The 23,582-nt window shown below is 36.1% G+C and overlaps 1 protein-coding gene across 1 annotated transcript in view; it reads right to left on the minus strand.

Moving 5' to 3' along the window:
- HORMAD2 (HORMA domain containing 2) overlaps nucleotides 1-23,582 on the minus strand; it is an 82,677-nt gene that overhangs the window by 45,771 nt on the left and 13,324 nt on the right. The window contains exons 5-9 of the mRNA XM_021703551.1: nucleotides 22,308-22,328; nucleotides 21,716-21,742; nucleotides 15,949-16,016; nucleotides 12,785-12,936; nucleotides 12,364-12,617 (exon numbers count right to left, since the gene is read on the minus strand). Of these exons, the coding sequence (XP_021559226.1) occupies nucleotides 12,364-12,617; nucleotides 12,785-12,936; nucleotides 15,949-16,016; nucleotides 21,716-21,742; nucleotides 22,308-22,328 (522 nt within the window). The remainder of the gene's footprint in view (nucleotides 1-12,363; nucleotides 12,618-12,784; nucleotides 12,937-15,948; nucleotides 16,017-21,715; nucleotides 21,743-22,307; nucleotides 22,329-23,582) is intronic.

Genomic DNA, 23,582 nt, shown 5'->3' on the forward strand with positions numbered 1-23,582 from the left:
ATGATGATATTATTATGTATATAACAGCTATTTGTTTACGTGTTATTTTTCCCAAGCAGTTTTGAATCAGGGATTTGGCCTATTTGTGTACACCACCTATGTACAATGACTCATGCATGATAAGCTTCCATATAAATTTGTTGACTGAATTAAATGTTGATAACTTACAATTAGAATATTTTAGAGTATTATTTTAAGCTTTCTTCACAATGAGCTTCATGTAGACTTGTTTAAATATCAAAATAGTGCCATTAGCTATAAAGTTTCTTCTTGTTCTAAATTTGATTATCAAAGGAGGATCCCTCCATCATGCAGGAAGAAGCAAATTTGAGGTCATGGCTTCACAAAATATATACATATAACTTCGTTTCTAGTTCTTTTTTTTCTTTTAAAGATTTATTCATTTGAGAGAGAGAGAGCATTGAGTGGGAGGGGTAGAGGGAGAGGGAGAGGGAGAGAGAATCTGAAGAAGACTCTGCACCAAGCAGGGGATGCCGGGCTCAATCTCAACAACCCTGAGATCACGACCTGAGCCGAAACCAAGAGTTGGGTGCTCAACCGACTGCACCACCCAGGTGCCCCTATTTCTAGTTCTTCTTTACCACTGTCTGAAGTACCAGGCTTCTGAAGTCTTAAGATCTCAGTTTTGAGACCCTAATATAAATGCTAAAAATTACTCACCCTACAATGCCTGGATGTGTTACAAACCATAATCTCATCTGTTTATCAATAGACAATTTAGCCTCAAATGGAAAACTAGAAGCACGTATAACAAGTATTAGAAAAATTGGCCAACTGAATATCATTCTAGATAATTAAGTAACATTATCATTATATTTTTCAATGTACAATTGACTAAATCTCAACAAAGTCTTCACTTTGAAAAAAAATTTTTTTTTTTTTTTTTTACTTTTACTTGCATTTATTTTATGTAGAATTTACTCCTGAGCTATATTGTTTCTTCAGTTTCTTCTGGGATATCTTTTTCTTCTTTGCAACCTCCTCTCTGGTTTAGAAACAATCTGCTCTTTTTCAGTAAGGATCATTTCAATGTGGCAGGGAGAGCTCATGTATGTGTTAATCTGACCAGGAGCCCTGTAAATTCTATGCCACATCTTGGGGGCTTTGTTCTCCTGGATGTGCTCAATGACCAGGGAATCTACATCTAAACCCTTTAAGTTCAGAATTACTCTTTGCATTTTTAAGCATGTGCAGCAAAAATTTAGCACTTTTTGGGTTACCAACCCTGTGTCCAGCTCCACTGTTTGACCTGGGCACACGTACCAACTCTACCATGGTAGTGAAGGAATGGCACATATTGCTTCTGTAAAGAGACATCTTTCAGATACTTGGTGGCTTTTTGGATATGCATACCCTTGATGGCCTGGGCAGTTTCACTTGTGTTCTTAAAGTGAACACAAAGATTTGAACCTCTTGATTTGCATGATTTTGTAGGGTTTTCTGGGTCAAGTGAATAATGAACTATTTTAGAGATCACCTGAGGCCACTTACGGGAAGAGAAAAAAAATCCTAATTTAAATAGAACCTAATATTAGTTTTAGTTTAATGGTTTTAGTATAATGATAACATTGTATTATTTCAGACTATTAGGAGTATCTTTTTTTTAAACAAACAGAACATTCTCAGTCTTACTCTGGTTTTTCTTTTTCTTTTTTTAACAAAACACTTCTTTTAATGCTAGGATTTAATAATAGTACATCCAAAATATTCCTACCTAAGGCTACTCACTATGCTCAACTTTTCTTCTGCTATAATAAATACCAATATACTCTTTATTTCTTTATATAAATGAAACATACACAGATCTTCAGTGTGTTTCTTCCCACTAGAAATAACTCTCTGATGTGTTATAGAATGATCCATATTAAAAAAAAAAAGAAATGACTTAAAGGACTGTGGGAAATTCAGCCAACTTTCATTCCTCTTTGCATGGTTAGCAGAGGATAAGAATTACATTCTATAATGCAAAACAAAAATTAATTGAAAAAATTTTCCTATTTGACAAAGAGAAACTTTGTGGAAAGGACTAACCCCATGATAGAGAATGATGTGTGGTTTTTAAGTCTGAATATTTTCTGTAGATAATGTGTCTTCTCCAATGTTTTCAATAATCAACTCCACTTCCAAGAATCTAAGATATCCTTGCCAACACTACATTGTATCAAACAAAGCATATATGCTTCATGAGATGTGATGCTATGAAAATCATCAGACTATACTTCAAAATGCAAAACTTCAGTTCAGAGTTTAGAAGGAGAATATAGGTTCTGAATGAAAAGTCTCTAGTTTCAATCCATTGGCTGGAATACAAAGCAATTCTAAGGAATTCAGAAAGTATCTTTCTAGCCCACACTTAAATGGTAAATTAGAATATAAAGTACAATTAGTGCCAAAGTAAATGTGGCACTAATTGTACTTTATATTCTAATTTCTCAAAAACGAATCATTTGCACTAATCAAATGTGTCAGCACAAAAGGGTGAAAAATGGGCTTCACACAGGAAAAAAAAAATGCATCCAAAAATGTTCATTGTACCTAGACAAAATGTTAAACTATTGAACTGGTTTTTAAGAAAAACTGGTGGCTGGGGGCACCTGGGCTGCTTGATCGGTTAAGCATCCAACACTTGGTTTTGGCTCAGGTCATGGTCTCAAGGTCCTGGGATCAAGCCCCGAGTCAGGCTCCACACTCAGCAGTTTGCCTGAGGATTCTCTCCCTCTCTCTCTGCCTCTGCCCCTCCCCCTGCTCACGTGCATAATCTCTCTCTCTCTCTCAAATGAATGAATAAACCTTTAAAAGAAAAAAAAAGAAATACTTATGGCTGTTATATTAAAAAAGTTTTCTGCCTTTAGCTCATTCTCAAAAAACATCATTTGTATGAATTATTTATGCATCAGTTAAATTAATGTGTTGCAGATGAGAAAATATACCATGCTGGATCAAGATTACTAGGTACAAAGGAAGGACTAGAAGAGATGTGTACAGAATATCTAGGAACTCTTTCTAACATGGAGGTACAGACTCATAAGGAGCTCAGAAAATTGGAAAATTATGGCATATGAACCCCTATCAAAAAAGCTGATAAAAATTTGAATTCCAAAACAGCTATAATGGTTTAATAAACTAGGACCATCAGTCTCTAAAGTAGATGTGGGCAACATTAGCCCTCCATTTTTTATAGCTATCTGTATATGTCAGTAATTACTGGTCTTTTAAGGAGCCGGGGTTAATTATCTCTATTAGAAAGAAGTACTTTTCCCTCAGCCTTTAAACTTAGCATAAAATTTAAATAAGATTCCACATCTGGGGCACCTGGGTGGCTCAGTCGTTAAGCGTCTGCCTTCGGCTCAGGTCATGGTCCCAGGGTCCTGGGATCCAGCCCCGAGTCCGGCTCCCTGCTCCGTGGGAAGCCTGCTTCTCCCTCTCCCGCTCCCCCTGCTTGTGTCCCCTCTAGCTGTGTCTCTCTCTGTCAAATAAATAAAATCTTAAAAAAAAAAAAAAGATTCCACATCCAATTCCAGAATATGTGTTGACTGTCACCATACAGTGAGTTCTTTAAAGAAGCCTGTCCAGGAGTCTCTCTCTAGTATATATGTCTATTGCTATCCATCCAGTTGACCACAACAGAGAAAACAGGCCCAACATCCCAGAATACTGGTGCCATTGTGTTTGTGTGGCCTTACGAGCTAGATCTTAAGCCCAAACCATCCCTATTAGGAATGAAGACCTGTCCTGAAGGTGTTGCAGAGGTAGATAAAATGATAAGGACACATTTAGGTTAGGGTTTTCCAGACAGTTCTACGTAACTCTGTTTTGTCCTAGGATTCCTTGGTCTCCTACTGGGGTTCTGTGTCCAAGTGGAGTTAGGTTTTAAGAGTTCTCATAACTTAAGAATTTTTAAATTTCAAATCTGTGTGCTTTTATAGTTTCTGAACTTATTGTCAAATTATGATCTCACTTTTACATCATTCCTTGGATCATTTTTTTTTAATTTTAAAGATTTTATTTATTTATTTGACAGAGAAAGAGACAGCGAGAGAGGGAACATAAGCAGGGGGAGTGGGAGAGGGAGAAGCAGGCCTCCCACTGATCAAGGAGTCCAATGCGGGGCTCGATCCCAGGACCCTGGGATCATGACCCGAGCCGAAGGCAGACGCTTAACGACTGAACCACCCAGGTGCCCCAATTCCTTGGATCTTAAGGATCATACCAGAAAATAGTACAAATACTGAATAATTTCAACTATGGGTGAAATTTTTTGTATTTGTCTTTCTGTGACTGAGATAAGGAATAACCTGAAAAAGAAAATTGGATTAAAATCTTTTTTTTTTTTCAATCTTACAATAGTCTCACAACAATATGATATGTTAAATTTCTTCTTTACTACAGATCACTAGTGAAAAAGCAGTATAAGTTGTTTGGTCAAGATTTTGTAGACTTTCTATTTTTTTTTTTTATTCTTTTTATTTATTTGACAGAGAGACAGCAAGAGAGGGAACACAAGCAGGGGGGGTGGGAGAGGGAGAAGCAGGCTCCCCACCAAGCAGGGAGCCCGATGTGGGGCTCGATTCCAGGACCCTGGGATCATGACCTGAGCCAAAGGCAGACGCTTAACGACTGAGCCACCCAGGTGCCCCTAGACTTTCTATTTTAATAGAAAATTTTATGATTTAAAAAAGTTTTAAGAAATCTTTGAGTTAGAGGTTACCAAACGTAGAGATTGCAGCAAAGCCATAGAATACAGGGAAAGGTATGGAAAGTTCAGTATTGGAATTACAAGTCATAGAGACAGAAGTTCTATACTATACTATACTTTCCAACTTGCTTGGAACATCCTCTGCCTTGATTTCTGCCAATCAAAATATAATTCATCCATAAAGTCAGTGCCAACTTATCCTATTTCTGTATCGTAATAACACAGGCTTTGAAGTCCAACCACCTCAATCCGAATCCTGGCCCTGCTACTTATTCACTGTGTAGGTAGCCTTTGGCTAATTTCTCTAAGTCTGTGTTCCTCATTTATAAAATCAGGATAATAATAGAATCTACTTCATAAAATAGCTGGGAAGATTAAAAGTGATAATACGTGTAAAACCCTGAGAACAATGCTCTGCTGTTAGTTAATATTATTTCTATCATTCATACACTCTCCACTATTATTTCTCATTACATTATGTAAGTATTTGCTCTTCAGCCAGAGTTTCCAAATGAAGAAACTATATTTTGTATGTCTTTGTTCTCCTCACAGTGCTTAGCAAGGCATTACTCTCAATAGGAATTTTGAAAATATCCCAGAGAACCTTAGCATGGAAGGGATCTCGGAGGTCAAACTAGTTTAACTTTTCTCCTAAATCATTATTTTCTCTTGCAACACCCTGAAGATAACCATCTATACCCTATCTTGAACACAATATATACCTATACTTGAACACAGCTGGTGACAAGTAGTTCACTTTTCTCAAGACAGCCAGATTTTTTAACAGTTGTCATTGTCAGAAAATCCATCCTAAAGAGGTAGAGAAGCTGGCAAACTTCTGGAAAATGATTTGGTAATACTCATTCAAGAGCTATACAAATTTCCAGGTTCTGTACATTTCACTTCTGATACTATATCCTTTAGAAAACAAAGAAAATTCTGCCATACATAGAAAAGTATTTATTATAACACTATGTATAATAGCAAAATCAGGAATTAGCCTAAATGTTTTTTTAAGATTTTTATTTATTTATTTATTTATTTTAGAGAGAGAGAGCATGTAAAATGTTTAAAAGTACACAAAGGCAGAGTAAGTGCCTAAATGAAACAAAAGGTCACTAAAATTAGAAATGTGAACATTAAGGTGGGCCATATTTATAAAGTTAATGTTAAGTATAAAAGCAAAACAAATGGATATATAAACTATGATTAAAGCCATATACAAATATGTATATCTGTGGAAAAAGACAGGAGGTAATGGAACATACAAAAATGAAAACAGTATCAATAGGATGGTAGGAAAGTTGGAAGATTTGCATTGCTTTTTAAATTACTTTAATGTCATTATAATATTGCTTTCAAATTTTTTAAGAGAAAGTTCTTCCTTCTATTGAGCCAAAATCAACCTCCTCTCACTCCCTGTGAGTTTCATTTCCTCTCTCCTTCTGTCCTTTAAAATTATACAAAATAAATGAACTTGAAATATGTGAAAATGGTTATCATAGTTTTAGTACCTTCATTCTCTGGTACTCCAGAAGACAGATTAGAGAGGCAATGCTGATATCAGGGAGACTCAGTAAGGAGACTTAGCTGTCATTCACAAAGAAAGCAATGATGACAGACTGAACCAGCACAATGGCAGTAGGGCCAAACTTGAGAAATATTTCAAAGGTAAAACAGATGGAAAAGGTAACCAAAGGGATGTGAGAGGTGAGAACACAGAAGTTGAACACATTCCTCATCAGGCTGTTTGATAAAATCATGGTTACACCACCAACATGATGAACCTGAGAGAAGGAAGAGCGTATCTGGTCAGAAGTTGAAATTCTATTTAGAGATGTTGAATTTGAGGTACTTGTAGGATATATATGTCTATATATTGATGGAAAGATCAAGTTGAAGTCAGGGAGACAAAACCAAACCAGAGAAATAGGAGACAAAGATAAAAGCAAAACATGAAAGAAACAGAAAACAAACAAACAAAAGCCATAGAAGTGATCAGGACAGGGACATCTGGGTGGCTCAGTTATTTAAGTGTCTGACTCTTGGTTTTGGCTCAGGTCATGCTCTCATGGTCATGAGATCAAGCCCCACATGGGGCTCTGCACAAAGTGCAGAGTCTGCTTCAGGTTCCCTCTCCCTCCCCCTCGGCTCCTCTCCCCATGTGTGCTTGCACTTGCATGTGCGCTCTCTCTCTCAAATAAATAAAGTAAATGAAATCTTAAAAAAAAAAAAAAGAAGTGATCAGGACAACCAAAAGATGACTTTGAAAGGATAATAAAAAATATTGATTTTTAGCAAATATAACCAAGAAAAACTAATGGGGCACAAATAAACAGCAAACAGATACAAAAACAGGGAAATAGCTATAGAACAAAGAGATTTTTTTAAATTGTAAGAGACCTCCATGAATAACTTCATATCACAATTTATGAACATTTGAATTGGGAGAGAAAAGTAAGGTATTTATATTTTTTGGTATAAAGTTATTCATGGAGGTCTTTTATAATTTAAAAAATTTCTTCTGTTTCTGTCATTATTTCCCCTTTTTAGAGAAAAACACAGAGCATATCTCTGTGAATTTCAGATTAGACAAAAAAATTTTTTTTTGAAAGAGAGAGAGAGAAAGCATAAGCAGGGGTTGGGGGCAGAGGGAGAGGGAGAGAGAGTTTTAAGCACACTCCAGGCTCGGGGTGTGGAGCCCTATACGTGGCTGGATCTCATGACCCCAAGATCATGACCTGAGCCAAAATCAAGAGTCAGACACTTAACTGACTGAGCCACACAGGCACCCTTAGAAGAGACAAAAAAAAAATTTTAAGATTTATTTATTTGAGAGAGAGAGGGGAATCAGGGGAGGGTCAAGGGGAGAGGGAAAGAAAGAATCTGAGGCAGACTCCCCACCAAGTGTGGAGCCCAAAGTGGGGCTTGATCCCATGACCTGAGCCAAAACCATAAATCAGACACTCAATTGACTGAGCCACCCCGGCACCCCAACAGACAAAAATTTTTAAATAAAAACTGCCAAATATAGCTGAAAAGATTGATAAATTAGACTACATTAAAATTAACATAATTAGTATTCTGTTCACAAATACTATTAGTGTTCACAAAATACTATTATGAGACTAAAAAGGCAACTCATAAAGTCAAAGAGATACTCACAATACATATATCTGACAAAGGACTTTTACGTAGGATATATATGCAGAACTCTACAAATCAATAAGAATGAAAGACAATCCAATAGAGCCCAATAGAGAAAAAAATGACAACTTGAAAAGACACTTCACAAAAAAGTATATCCAACAAGGCCAATAAACACATGAAAAGATGCTCATCTTCATTAGTCATCAGGCAACTGCAAATTAAAACCACAGTGACCTAACATTACACACCCACCGTGATGGCTAAAATTAAAAAGATAGAAAATGCCAAGGGTTGGTGAGGATGTGGAGCAACCACAACTCTCATACATTGCTGATGGGAGTATAAATTGGCACAACCACTTTGGAAATTGTTTTGTAGTATCTATTAAAATTAATGTAGGGCGCCTGGGTGGCTCAGTTGGTTAAGCGACTGCCTTCGGCTCAGGTCATGATCCTGGAGTCCCGGGATCGAGTCCCGCATCGGGCTCCCTGCTCGGCAGGGAGCCTGCTTCTCCCTCTGACCCTCCCCCCTCTCATGTGCTCTCTGTCTCTCTCATTCTCTCTGTCTCAAATAAATAAATAAAATCTTTAAAAAAAAAAAAAAAACCTAAATGTACACATATCCTTGACCTAGCAAATCTACCCCTAACAGTTCTATTCCCACCAGAAATGTGTACATATTTCATTGAAAAACATGTTCAGAATGTTCAGAGCAGTACTATTCATAATAGTCAAAACTGGAAAGTTATCCAAATGCCCACCAACGCTAATGGAATGAATAGCGAGAATGGTCTACAACAACAAGCAAGAATATGGATAAATCTCACAACATAATGTTGAGTGAACAAATGGCTCACACTCTATGACTCTATATCTATAAAATAAAAAACAAGAGAAACTAATCTATGCTAACAGAAGTCAGGATAGAAATATTCTTATTGACTGACTTCAAAGTAAGACTTAGTTTTCTGAGGAACTGGTAGTATTTTGTTTCTTCATCTGGGTGTTGACTTCATGTGTTTATTCAGTAGGCTGGGACAAAGGTGAGACAAACAAGTTAGCTAAAAAGCAAAATTTAAGAACCCACTTACTCTCACCTTGCTTGCCTCACCCTCATCCCAGCCCTGATGTTCAAGTTTGTGAATATTTACTGAGCTGTATCATTATGATGTGTTTTTCAATATGTAAGTTATACTTGAGTTTAAAAATTTTAAAGGGGTCTGGTTTACCTCATAGCACAAATAAAAATAAACTTGAAATGGAATAAAAACCTAAATGTAAAAAGAAAAGCCTTAACATTCTTAGAATAAAATATTGGAGAATACAGTAGTCCCCCTTATCTGCAGGGGATATATTCCAAGACCTCCAGTGGGTGCCAGAAACCATAAATAGTACCAAACCCTATATATACTATGTTTTTTCCTATATTTACATGCCTATAATGAAGTTTAATTTATAAGTTAGGCACAGTAAGAGATTAGCAATAACTATTAATAAAATAGAACAATTACAGCAATGTAATGTAATAAAAGTAATGTGAGTATGGTCGCTCTCCCTTTCAAAATATCTTACTTTATACTCAAATTCTTCTTGTGATGATGTGAGGTGATAAAATGCTTATGTGGTGGGCGCCTGGGTGACTCAGTCGTTAAGCGGCTGCCTTCGGCTCAGGTCATGATCCCAGGGTCCTGGGATCGAGTCCCACATCAGGCTCCCTGCTCAGTGGGAAGCCTGCTTCTCCCTCTCCCACTCCCGCTGCTTGTGTTCCTGCTCTCACTATCTCTGTCTCTGTCAAATAAATAAATAAAATCTTAAAAAAAAATGCCTATGTGGTAAAATAAAGTGAGGCGAGTGATGCAGGCATTGTGACATAGTGTTAGGCTACTACTGACCTTCTGACAATATGTCAGAAGGAGGATTATCTACTACCAGACTGCAGCTGACTGAGGATAACTGAACTGCAGAAAGCCAAACCACAGATAAGGCAGTACTACTGTATTATAAACAACCTCAGGTAAAGAAAAACTTCTTAAGAATATTCAAAAGCACATGTTAGAGGAAAATATTTGATTACATTAAAACTAAGAACTTCTCTTTACCAGAAAAAAAAAAAAAAAAAAGAACTTCTCTTTACCAAAGACATCTTTTAAAAAGTGAAACAATATGCCACAAACCTGGAAAAAATATTACAACATAAATAAGTGAAGGAGAATTATTAATCAGAACATATTTTTTAAATCAATGAGGAAAAGATAAATAATCCAATAGAAAAAGAAATGAAAGACTTGAACAGTTACTTTATATATAAGAAAACCAGAATGGCCAATACACATGAAAAGATGCTCAAACTTACAAATAACCAGGGAAATGCAAATAAAAATCATGAAGTATTACCATTTCACATCCAGTAGATAGACAGAAAACATAAACTCAAATAATATTAAGTGTTGGCAAGAATGTAGAGCACTCTCCTCCACTGTTGGTAGAGTACAAATTGGTACAACCACTTTGGAAAACAGTTCTACATTACTAATAAAGTTGAAAATGTATAAGCCCTAGGATTCTTTGGTATATTCTCTAGAGATACTCTTGTAAATATATATCAGGAGATTTGTACACGAATGCTTATAACAATTAAAAAGAAAGAAACTCTATCAAGAGTAGAATATTCTACAGCAGTGAAAATGAATGAACAACCACACACAAATGGATAAATCTCATTTTTGATGGTCAAGCAAAAGAAGCAAATCATAGAAGAATAACAAGGGTATGATTACATTTATATAAAAGTTTTAAACAAGTGGATATACTCATGGATGGTAAAATTATAAAGAAGAGTAATAGAAGGATTATCATAGGAGTGTGGTTACATTTGGAGGAGAAGGAAGGGGTGCAATGGGGAAGGGGCACATGGTGGCTTCCAAGGTAGTGACAATGTTCTACTTCTTAACCTGAATGGAGGCTATACGGATGTTCTCATTATTCTTTAAACTGTACATACTATTTTATATACTCTGCTGTATGCGTGATATTTTCAAAATAAAATGATTTTTAAAAGAATAAAATGTTCTATATATGTATACCTGTGTATGAATGTGTATGTGTGTGTGGGTGTGTGTTCCATAAAGGAAAACAACAGAATTTTCAGTGACAAAGTGTCAGAAAGCTGTTCACTAGACTTACTAGATTATTTCATATAATTGGCAAGTTGAATTGAATGAGTTTACCACAAAGTCCTGATTTTTGTATATATAGTTCCTACTAAACATATGCTTGGAAAGTGTTACCACGTGTCTTATTTAATCTATCAATTGAATTATTCATTCTCAAGTTGTCCACTTTCATTTCATTTCATTTGGTAAAAGATAAATTCTTAATTTTAAAAGATAAAAATCCAGTTGAAACATGCCCATTCTTTTCTTAACCTTTATTTTTTTTTAAAACCAGCCTATGTTAACTATATCTTTCTGGAACAGGATCAGAAGAAAATTGCATCAAACTCTAAAGCCATTAGCATGTGTGACATTGTGAAAATACTAAAGATGAAAAAAAAACCTGTTTGTTTGGTTATATTATTTATATTAATTAAGACCTCTTTTCAATATATTAAATATAACACAGATTTAAAGAATCAGAAAGAACCTTCAAAAGTTATTTACTATAGTCATCTCTTTAAGTAGGACTCAAATTATCTCAAGCAAATAAATTAGCATCCTAATTTGAAAATAGCTCCTGAAAAGATTTTATAGCATCACCTCCCATTAAGCAGTCTGAAAAATTTTTATGTCTAACTCAGAACCCTTTTAATACAATATTGACATACAGTAAACTTTGTTACCCAGATGACAGGGTGTGGATTTACCTAGGACAGTGGGGCCGTAGCAAGTACTCAACTCCAAGTCTCTACTGGAGGAAGTAGGAAAGTAAAGGGCTCAGAGCCCTACCCATTTGGCTCCAGTGGTTCCAAACACCCCAGACCCCTGGCTTTCCCCAGAGACCTAGCCCCAAAGCTTGTCTCTCTCTACATAACCAATAGTTGACTATCATTTTGTTTTCACTCTGACTTGAGTTTATCTATAACTTTTTTCTCCCCCAACCTCCCTCCACTCAATTATCCCAGTAATCAAGAACTTTATATTTCCAGTGAGAATGAATACCTAGAATATTTTTTAAATCCTAAAAATGTTACCTATAAATGAAAAAAAGAAAATCCCAAATTTTCTAAGTTTATGGGTACCTTTTCTAAAAGAAGTATATTGGAAGGTCTTTTTTTTTTTTTCTTATAATCATGGACAATTTCAAAGTATATTCCCTTTTTTTACAGTACAGTACTTTTTTTTACAATAAAGACTCCCTGAGGTCAGAGGCTAATTTTGTTTTAGTTTTTATACCTGACATACTCCATTGGACTATTACTGTGATATAACCTATGAGGGAATTAAAAATGTTAGCTGTGTTTAACTGAAACAATGGAGGCTCGATAAAGTTTTGCCTTACATGATTGTTGCATTCCTCTTCTTCTTCATCGAAGTCTAGACCCTGATGAACAATCTCAGTAGTGCTGTTCTCCTGAAAGAGATTGTTCTCCAAATCAGATACTCTGGTGGCCTCAGTTGTGACTTTTACTTTCATACTATGAAAGCCAGTGGAGACCAATCCCACTTGCAGGTTTACAGGCTCCCCCTCGAACAGCAGGAAGTGTGAGTTTACCCCTTCTTTAAAACCAGGGGGTTGGTAATCATGTGGAGTCACTGCAAAATGAAAAGGGCAGAAAACCAAGAAAACTGTGAGTTTCAATAAAAGTCAAATTAATCTTTCATGTGTAGCAACAGGTATCTTTCAGATGCTTGCAAAATCTCTCTATGTAAAATATTACTTTGTCACTTAAGAAGGAATTTAACTAGAGGTCTCCACCTACCCGCATTATAGTAGTGGAGTTTCATAGTAAGTATAACATCATTAGGAAGGGGTCCAAGGTTCTGCATCAGTATATATAATTTACGGATCAGTAGAACACTGGCTTTCTTAATATCTTCACTGTTTGTCCCACTTTCGAAGCTTGTACTACTGCTATAACCATATAGAAAAACAGCATACTTTTCAATCATATGTAATACTGAAACTCTATTTTAAAAAGAACAAAACTCTTACCCATATGATCAAATAAATATAAATATCAGGACACTTGAGACCATTTTTAGAATGTAAATTAGAGCAGTGATTGTACTTTCTGCAATGTATATACAATGGATTTCTTAAGTAGCAAGTTCCCTTAAATATGACCTGATTTTTTAAAAATTTGAGTTACAAATAACCACATGCCATAATAGTGAGAACAATGGATTTGGAATTAGGAGACTTGACATCTAATATTGGGTCTGCTGCTAACTAACTGAATGAGCTGTGTCAAGTCATTTAGACACTCTAGATCAGTTAGCTCACTTTGCAGGATAAGCTTATACACATTTCTACACCTTTCCAGATTTTCTATTTGAAAATTGGTCATCAGTTCTGGGCCCTTCCTCCATCTGGTTATCTGTCAGAGATGTCCCTTCCTCTTACATGGATTCCAACAATGGCTATCTATTCTGCTCGCTTTTCTTCTTGTCTACACTGCAATAACATTCTCTATGCTACTGCTGCAATAATATACCTAATAGGAAAATCTCCTCATGTCACTCTCTTGCTTAAAATTCTTCTATTACACTCATCACCTTTCAATCAAATTCAAGAATGGTATGTGTACAATGCCTTTCATGAGCAGCCACGCCCTCACCTACAACCTCATCTGCATTTACTACCCAGTTTCTTCTCACCCACGTGCATTTGCATATGCCATTTACTTTACTTGTATTGTGTTTTTCCCACTTCTTTTCCTGACTCTCCTCAATTCATCCTTTAATAGCTAGCTCATGTGTCACCTCTTCAAGGAAGTTTTCCCTGATAATTCTTATACATTACTCCTATGTATAATTGTTTGTACGCCCCCCTCTAGATTATGTGTGGCTCTATCTTTCATGTCCACAGTACTGTTTGGTGCCAGCTAGAGTAAATACTCAGTAAACATTTGTGGAATGAATGAATGAATGTACAAGTGGAACCAAATTACCTTCTAACTCTAAATATTTTTTTATTTCTCTCCAAAATTTTCTTCCCAAATTGGTTTCATATTTGAATAGCTTCTAGGAAGGACTATCAACTGCAATATATTTGCACAATGTCTTTCACATAGTAAGCACTCAATAGTGAATAATAATCCTAAGTAATTGAGCTACTGGAGGAAGTGTGGATTCATAAAACAGACATTATTAAGTGAATACATCTGCTCCTTTTTTGATTTTGAACAACAAAGTTTTGTCTACTAAGATTTAACCAATTTGAAATAGGTAACTCAAGTGAAGGGCTATAGCATTTAGCTCATGGGATCTTTCAGTATACATCATATTCATAAAATCATATCCATGTAAAATCTCAAGACTCCCTTGTACTCTTTTAAAAGGGAAATTATCTTTACTATGGAAGAGGTGATAAGGTAATTTTGTATGACTGATCATTTAAATAAATGTCTACCTTTGGTTTCTAGGAGATTACTAATATGCATTACCTTCTCTCCTCCTTAATAGCCAAAAGATTTGGCCATTTCTGTTTTACTGCTCACCACTTGGCATATGTGCCTTCATAACAAAAGAGATTAATCCGGTTGCCAGTAGTACTTATATTTAAATTTTGTAGAGTAAAAGGCAACTGTTTAATGTGGGAGAATATGTACAGAAAGTGCTGTACAATCTGTACAATGCTATATAAATGCTAGCCTATGATGATTAATATTTTAATTCTCATTCCTAAAACTTACTTCCTCTGCACATCCTACTGCTGTCTGCAAGTTTTACAAATGAGAGGATAATTAAGGAAGTGAATTTCAGAGAGAAATCTTCAAACTGCAGTAAATGACAAGACAGAGCTAACAGCAGAAAATTGAGTATTAGGCCACGTTTCTCTTCAGAGTTGCTCCTTTCATGGGCACTCATTCCCCTGACTTGGAGCCCTCTACCACCCAGGCCTTTTCACCACCACCCACCCCCTCCACTTCTATTCCATCTCATCAGCAAAACTGAGATCTTTCTGAATCCAAAAGCTACCGGGATGGGAATAAATATTGCTCTTCAATAAAACATCTCCACCTACACCAGGGATCTTTTTAAGCAAATACCCATGTCTTTGCTCTTTAACCCACTAGTATGTCTAAAACTTGGCATTTTAAACTTGATAGGAAAAAGTAGTGCTTTCCAGTCTTTTCCATACTGGGACAAACATAAAAAATTACATTTGTATGACAGATTGGGAGAAGTAGATGAGAATGTTTGTATCTATAGGCAAATAGTTCAGGGGTTTCATTTACTCCAGATCCAGTCTGGCTATATTAAGGGCAAAAAAGATTAATATCTTGGCATAGCAACTGAGAAACTTCAGGTTAGTGTCTAAATAGAATCTTATGGAGTTCTTCAATCAACACCATGTAGACAGCCTCATTAATATAATTTCTACTGCTATGCCACCCACCAACCACCACTGCCTCCAAGGACCACTACCATCACTACCACTACCACCAGGTACCATTTACTGGCCTTTTAACATATGCCAGGTATGGGCAAAGCTTTGTATATGTATTATAATTTAATAGTCACAGCAACCATATGATGTAAATATTATTAATTCCACTGTGCAGATGAGAATACTAATATTTAGGGAGGTTAAGTAATATGTCCAAAGTTAGACCAATAATGGAGTGTTCCAAGCTAGGTCTCTAGGAATTGGAACTCTTAACCACCAAACTTAACTTCCTTTAAACCCCACTAACATCACCTATGAGGAGAAGAGGAAAAGAAGCAAAGGAAGACTCTACTCCCACCAACTTCATCCATGGATTTCAGAAATTTGAACAATTATTACTATTATTAATGGAGGGTTTTTATAGGATTAGTGGGGAAGTTACAAAGGAAATACAAGGCCTATCTATGGCTTCAAGAAGCTTATGTTTACCTCAGTCCTATTTCTCATGTTCATTAAACAATTAGATTCTACCTGTCAAAATCCATAGTGGCTCCTTCTTTTGTGTATTTGAATTTGAACTGGTATATCTCAGTCACTTTCTAGAAATATCAAAGGGAATAGAGAAAGAAATTACTTACAAAAAAGAAATCCAGAACCTTATCTGGTAATAGGTGAGGAATATTTTTATTGTATACCTATTATACTACTTACATACCTCTTTGTTTCACAGCATAACATTATTCAGGAGTAGTATTTCCAAATGTAAAGATAACTTAATTTTTCTCCTCCATGCTAAAAATGAGTTAGATGGCAAATTCTATTGTTACTGTTTCAAAGCTGGAGAAACTAAGAGGCAGAGTTAAATATCTGACCTGGCATAATGACAGTGAAACCAGTTGAGAAATCATTCATTCATGTAACAGATATTTATCAAATGTCTACGTTGTGTTAGGCGCTGCAGTCAAAGTGGTGCACATGACAAAAAAGGTCCCTGTTTTTCTGGAATAGACAGACTGGTGAGACAGTCAATAAATAAGTAAACAAAATAATTTCAGATAGTAATAAGTACTGTGAACAATACGAAGCACAAGCTATGATAGAGAATAGAAGGGAGAGGTGCTAATTTGGTTTGGAAGGCCAAGGATGGCCGCCTTTAAGGGATGATGCTTGAGCTGAGCCTCAATGACAAAAGGGGATCACGTGCAGATCTGGGGGAGGGCGGAGTATCCTGGGCAGAGGGAACAGCAGTGCAAAGTTCTAGAGCAGGAAAGTAAGCCTCTTTCAGGGCCAAAGAGGAAGCCAAGTGGCTGGCAATGAGTAAGCAAGTAAGAGAGTGTAGGAGATGAGGATATGGAGCTTTATTGGCCATGATAAGGGGTTTGGATTTTATTCTAGGTAAACCAGAAATACACTGAAGTGTTTTAAGCATGGGTGTAATTTGCATGTTTTTAAGATCACCCTGGCTATTTTAATAGTGCAGAAGGAAGAAGTGGAAATCATGAGAGCAATTAAGAGGCTACTACAGTAATTCAGGGAAGACCAGAATGGCAACAAGAAAACTAGAAAAATTCAAAAAGGAACCAGGATCTATGACATCAGGTCTTGTTTTTTTGATCCTGCACTAAAAACTCAGATACCACTGCTATTTGCTCTCCTCACTGTTAAGAAAGCTAGAAACAAAGAGGGAAACATATCCTCATAAGAGACATACTCCATGTAAAATAACATGATTATCTGGTAGTTGAAGCAAACGTTTGGCCCAGATACATTGTACAGCTTGTCCACAGATCTGGAGAAAGTCCGAAAGAGAGGTAAAGTGTGTAAGTGTAAGCAGAACACAAAAAAATGCCCTTCATTCATCTGTTTCAATTTTTGGTCTTGATATTGTGGGAATGAGGATGTTGGATTGATCAGAAAGTCTCAATGTTTCTGTTACTTTACTCTAAGACTTGTTCCCCCAGCTCTACTGATCTTAAAACCTTAGCAAACAACTTAATCACAGGTTATCAGGTCCTGGAGAAATTGGCTCATGCTGCTTAAACTCTAAGACAACTGATTTGTAGTGGACTTAATTTAAAAGATAAAATATTTTTCTAGCAAGACAGTCTACTTGGGAAATCAAACAAAATTTTGAAGGCTGCTTTGTGAGTACAGTAGGAGAGGTATGTGACACTGGTGTTGCCTACCACAACAGGTTCACCCCAGACAGGCAAGATACACAGCATCCTCTTTGTTCATGCTGGTGTAATTGCCCTGCCAAGCAAACCATGTCTATTCTTCCTGCCTGCCCAAGTTTCACAACAAACTCTAGCTTTTCAATGCTCTGAGCTATCTTTTATTTTTTTAATTATAACAAGAGTAGATCCTTTAGCAGCTGATAATTTTATTAACATGTTATTTGGCCCCTGAAGCAATTCATAAGAGTTATGTTTACAATGGTTTTATACAAGATGCTAATCCCTTATAACTTCAATCTGACTCTGATTATGACAGAAGATATATTGACAGCAAGCATTGGTCTCTTCTTAACATTGCATAAAACATTTTCCTACTTTTCAGATTAATGTGTCGCCTAATAAAGATGGGCCTTTAAACCACTCAACGATGGTTTCTGTTAATCATACTGAATATATTCAGATACCAAAGCAATAGCAACATATATAGCCTTTTTTCCTCCCTTCACATTCCAATCCATTGGCAAGACTTTCAAGACTATCTCCAAAGCATATCCCAAGTCCATCCATTATTATCACCCTGTCCAAACCACTACTATCTCTCTTCATCTGATCTCCTTGCTTGCAAAGTATTCCTCCAGTAATTCATTCTCTGTTCTATAGCCAAAAAGGGTTTTTGAAAATATAAATCAGACCATGTTACTCCTTTGCTTAAAACACCCCAATGGTTTCCCGTTGCCCTTAGAATAAAATCCAAAAACTACTTTATCCCACAAGATCTTACACATCTGTCCCTTGTCTACCTCTCTGACCTTATCTTCTGCTTCTTTCTCTCCTACCCACTAAGCTCCAGGCTCAGGGCATGAACTCACAAGATGCCTTGTAGCTTAGGGCCTTTGCCCAGCGATACTCTGGAACATGCTGTCTCCAGTAGATGATGATAATATTTGGGCACTGCCCTAAATGCTCTACATGTATTCATTCTTATGCAGTCAGTACTCTGAGGTAGGTATTATTATCCTCATTATACATGAAGCTAGTAAATGTTAGAGCTGGGATTTGACTCCAGCACCTACAATGTTAACCACTGTGCTATTCTGCCAATCACGTGCCATTGCCTCTCACAGACCTGCATAGGCTGACTTCTCTGGCCCTTCAGGCTTAGCTCCACAGGCCTTCCACAGACTATACTCCAATCCCTCCTTCTCCATTCCCTGCCTCAGCACTCTCCAGCACACTACCTTTCTTTTATTTTCTTCATAGCATTAGGACTATCTGAAACTGTTTTGCTCATTTTTGTTTGTTTATTGTTTATTCTCCCTCAAGGATATAAGAATGTAAGCTTCCAGAGAGCAGGGACCTTGTCTATCCCATTAACTCCTGTGTTTTTATACCTTGAACAGTGCTAGGAACATAAAGGGAACCCAATTAATATTTGTGGAATAAACATTCAGCCAGGATAGAGTTCACCCTCAATTAGGATTTTATCCTACAAGGATTTTTTTTAAAACAAAGTTTCTAAAACCAAACTGTGGCTAGAAACAGAGACCATGTATAGTTCAGTTCTTGAAATAATCTATTAAAAATGGATGCTGACCACCTCCAATAGGCACAAAGGAATAGATGGTGAAACAATAAGATTTTTGTCCTCACAGTATTGATACATAGCTATTCTTTTTTTTTAAAGTAGGCTCCATGTCCAGGGTGGAGCCCAACACCAGGATTGAACTCACCACCCTGATATCAAGATCTAAGTTGAAATCAAGACTCAGATGCTTAACCGACTGAGCACCCAGGCGCCCCCACAGCCATTCTTTATAGTTCTATCATGCATTACGTTGTGTAAAACTTTCCTTAACATATTTACATTTTGGTTTACACAACTTAATACCCTCCACACATTTTATAGTGTTTAACTGTAGGAAAGCTACACTATCCCTCTTCACTACTTTACTTTTGTCAATTCACCTCTGTCATGAAATGGAGCAACCAGAACAAAACTTCTACTACAGAAATACTGCAACTTTGTGCAATGTCCAAAACTCCACTGGCCCCTGGACTGGGTAAGCACACTTAAGACAGAGGTTTGCAACTATTGTACTATGACAGACTCTGCACAAGATTGCTACAAATTTTAATCCATGTGTAAAATATATTTTTGTTTCAGGTATATGTTAATATTGCTATTGTTTCTTCAGTTTTGTTTAGAGAAGGAAATACTTCTACAGGTAAGAGTCAAGAAACATGGCACAATATTAGATAAACACCAAAAGACTATGTCTACATGAGAATGTTGTTTTGTGAGTATATAAAAGAATGAGAAGGGTGCCTGGGTGGGTCAGTCAGTTAAGCGTCTGCCTTCGGGTCAGGTCATGATCCCAGGGTGCTGGGATCAAGCCCCACATTGGGCTCCCTGCTCAGTGCAGTCTGCTTCTCCCTCTCCCCCTGCCACTCTCCCCTGCTTGTGCTCCCTTCTCGCTCACTCGCTCTCTCTCAAAATAAATAAATAAAATCTTCAACAACAAAAAAAGAATGAGATTAGGGAGGTAAGTGGTTGTATCAGTAACTTGATGCTAAATATAAACTATAAAATAGTGCAATCCCATGGATACTTTTAGGCATTATGAACATTACTATTCCATAGTTATACTGTACTTATTGCTGACTTGTTTGGTGTTCTTTTGAGTCTTTTAATACCCTCAAACATGACACTAAAACTTTTATCAATCAAAAGTGTACCATGGACACACAGGGGTTGGGGATCACTGTTATATGGAACGATCTGTAAGCATTCAAAATATTTTTTTCTAGGTTATAAATGATAGCTCAGCACTTCGCATTATAAGCTTTTGTTTTCGAACTTTATTATTTGCCGGCATCAAGCTCATTTTAACAGCACGCCCCCCCCCCACATACACCCTCCACCCTAAGTTTTCTGTAGTTAAATTTGCTCAGCATTTCACTGAGCAAAAGCACTGGTTTCAGATTAAGAGTTTTATATGCACAAGAAAACAAAATAATTCATTGCATTAAGAAAATGAGCACTTTATTAACAATTTATCAGAAGGTTTTTGTTTGGGAAGCTTCCCCTCAAACCTACAAGGGAAAAAAAAGCATTTTGAAACTAAACAAGAGACAAAGATAAAAAGGGGTAGTTCAGGCATTGAGGAATTGTTACCTACCTGTATGTACCAGTTTTCCTCCACCTTGTTTAAACAGTTATTTATAATCTTCCAAAGAAAGGATATTAAAGGCTAAAAATGCTTAATTTAGTCTTGAATGCTACCAATTACGCTAAATCCATAGGCTTAAGAAGGAAAATTGAAAGCAAGGAAAAAGGAAAGAGAAGAAGGAAAGAAAATTAGGAGGAAAATACAGAGAATAGAAGAAGAAAGAACAGAGGGCTTCTCCCTCCATCTCTATGCCATTGCCACAGAGTAGTACAAGTAACTATTACATGTCCAGGACTATGATATTCACTCTGGGAGACAGAAAACAAGACAAGACACTTGTCCTCAAGAATTCAGAATCTGGTTGAAGAGATAAAGTAATCTACATGAATCAACTGAGAGTGTTAAATTGTGGGGTCCCATTAGAAAAGGAATTTGGAGAAGGAGGAAATTAGTGTGAACAGCATAGGCCAAGAGGCTTTCATGGGAGATTTGAACATAAGTTGGCCTTGAAGATGAGTAGGATTCAATAGGGAAGAAATTATGAGAGAAAGAAGAAGTAAAGATCTGAAAAATCTATGAACAGGTCAAATAGGGGAGAATTTAGTTGGCAAAAAAAGGAAAAGTTTAGAATTATGCTGTATTTTCCAAAAGGCCACAAACAGAAAGGATTCAGAATTGGTTAAAATAAATAATAAAACGTGGTTTTATACATGCAGAGATTTTTAATTTTAACATGTTAGGGAATAGGCTCCTCTACGCTTTTTTTTTTTTTAACACCCCTAAGTAGTTTTTAAAATCTCATAATAAAGAATTGGTGAAGTTTATAATAAAACACACTGGAAGAGCTTATGGTGAGTTACTTTGCTCATATAGTAATCTAGTAACATAATCAATAGCCTCAACTCAGGTAAACATATTTAAATATAATCCCTTCTCAATGTGTGTCCTTACCTCTGGTTCCTTGGGATTTGTATAAAGCTGTTTAAGGAGAAATAAATAACATTTAATTTCTGAAACTTATTAGGTTACTCCTCACAGAATACATTTTCTATGTGAAGAGTTCAAATTGTGCTCTATTAATTGAGGACTGAGATATACATATCTCAAGATAATTTGTTATGGTTTAAAAATATAAATCAAATATCTAAGACTTTCTATATTATCTTCTCATTTGCTTTCTATTCTTAACCATACATAGCATGTTATACTCAGAAGGGCACAAAACTTCAAAAAAGTCTACACAACCATAAAAACAAACACTCCAAGTCTATAAGGTAATTAAAAAAAATGAAATCCTGATAGCCAATATGTGAAGCAGATAGTATGTCCTATATACTTTCCCATGTATTGTAATATACCTAAGAAATACATAATTTGTGATCTTTCATTAAAACTCTGGTAGATTCTATTTTTTTAATTCCAAAATGTCATAGGACAGATAAAGAAATTCAGGAAGAAGTGGGGATAGTACTGTTTTAATGTTTTACTTGCCAAAAAAACAACATAGTAGAAACATGGGTTTGGTCTTTAAGTGTGTACTTACTGTAAGTACTGCCATGTGTAGCTTCAAGAGAAAAGAAAACTATTGTTATTATATACTTGTGCTGATATTATTGTTATTTTCAATAAAGGCTAATTAAAATTATTTCAGAGAGATTCCAAAGACTTGGGTAGAAGATCTAAAAAAGAGATACTAATTCACTCATTCATTCAAGTGAGTATAAATTTACATATATAGGGTTCTGCTGGAGAGGAGGGATGCAAAAAAAAAAGATAACTATCTATACTATCTAAAAGTTATATTTTAGTTTGGGAGGCAAAAGATATACAAAATAATTCATTTTTACTAAATATTAAATATGCCACCAGTATCTCCAAAATATTGTCTTTTGAAACTAATCTACTAAAGTAAAAATTTTAAAGTCTGATAGGTCTATAAAACCCTTGCCCTACCTACATATATATTACTATAAACAGATTCTCTCTGCTTGAAAGAGTAAGCCAATATATAGAGATATAATCTAGTCTCTGATAAAAATTTAAAAACTGGAATACAAATTAGAAAATTTCTGGACCAGGGCTGGCTCAGTTGTTAGAGCATGTGACTCTTAATCTCAGGGTTGTGAGTTTAAGCCCCACGATGGTCACGGAACCTAGTTAAAATTGAAAAAAAAAAAATTTTTTTTTAAAGAAAATTTCCCAACCATAATTTCATATCAAACTATTCACCTATTTCACCCAAAGGACTAAAACTTTAGTGACACTGTGTGGTTATTTTGGTTACTGCATACAATTGATTTTGAGACTACATAGTGAAACTCTCTATTAATTATTTGATTAATAGTTCATTCATTCAAAAAGAGACATGGCCCCTGATCTCAGGGAACATGCAGACCAACAGGAGAGAAAACATTAAACAAAAAAGCAAACAGGTACATCATTACAATTGTGTTAACTGCTATGACAATGTAGCACAGGGTGCTTGAGAACATTAAACAAAAGGACAATCTAGGCTGGGGTGGGGGGGTATGTGCCAGGGAAGACCCCTCTAAGAAAGTAAATATTTAGGGTGAGACCTAAAGGATAAATTGGATTTAGCCAGGTAAAAGGTATGGGTAGGGAAGAGAATTTTGCAGGCAAAAGCAACAATACATACAAAGGGAAAAGGCACTTGGCATGTTCTAGAATCCTTGTGTGGCTTGAACATGGTTAGCAATGGTGAGAGTGATGACTTCTGGAAAGGCAGGTGGAGACTAGATCATACAGGTTCTCTGTGAAGGACTCTAAATTTTATTTTAAAAGCCATGGAAGATTTTCA

This window comes from Neomonachus schauinslandi, chromosome 14 (genome assembly GCF_002201575.2).
Source record: "Neomonachus schauinslandi chromosome 14, ASM220157v2, whole genome shotgun sequence".
NCBI classification, from domain to species: domain Eukaryota; kingdom Metazoa; phylum Chordata; class Mammalia; order Carnivora; family Phocidae; genus Neomonachus; species Neomonachus schauinslandi.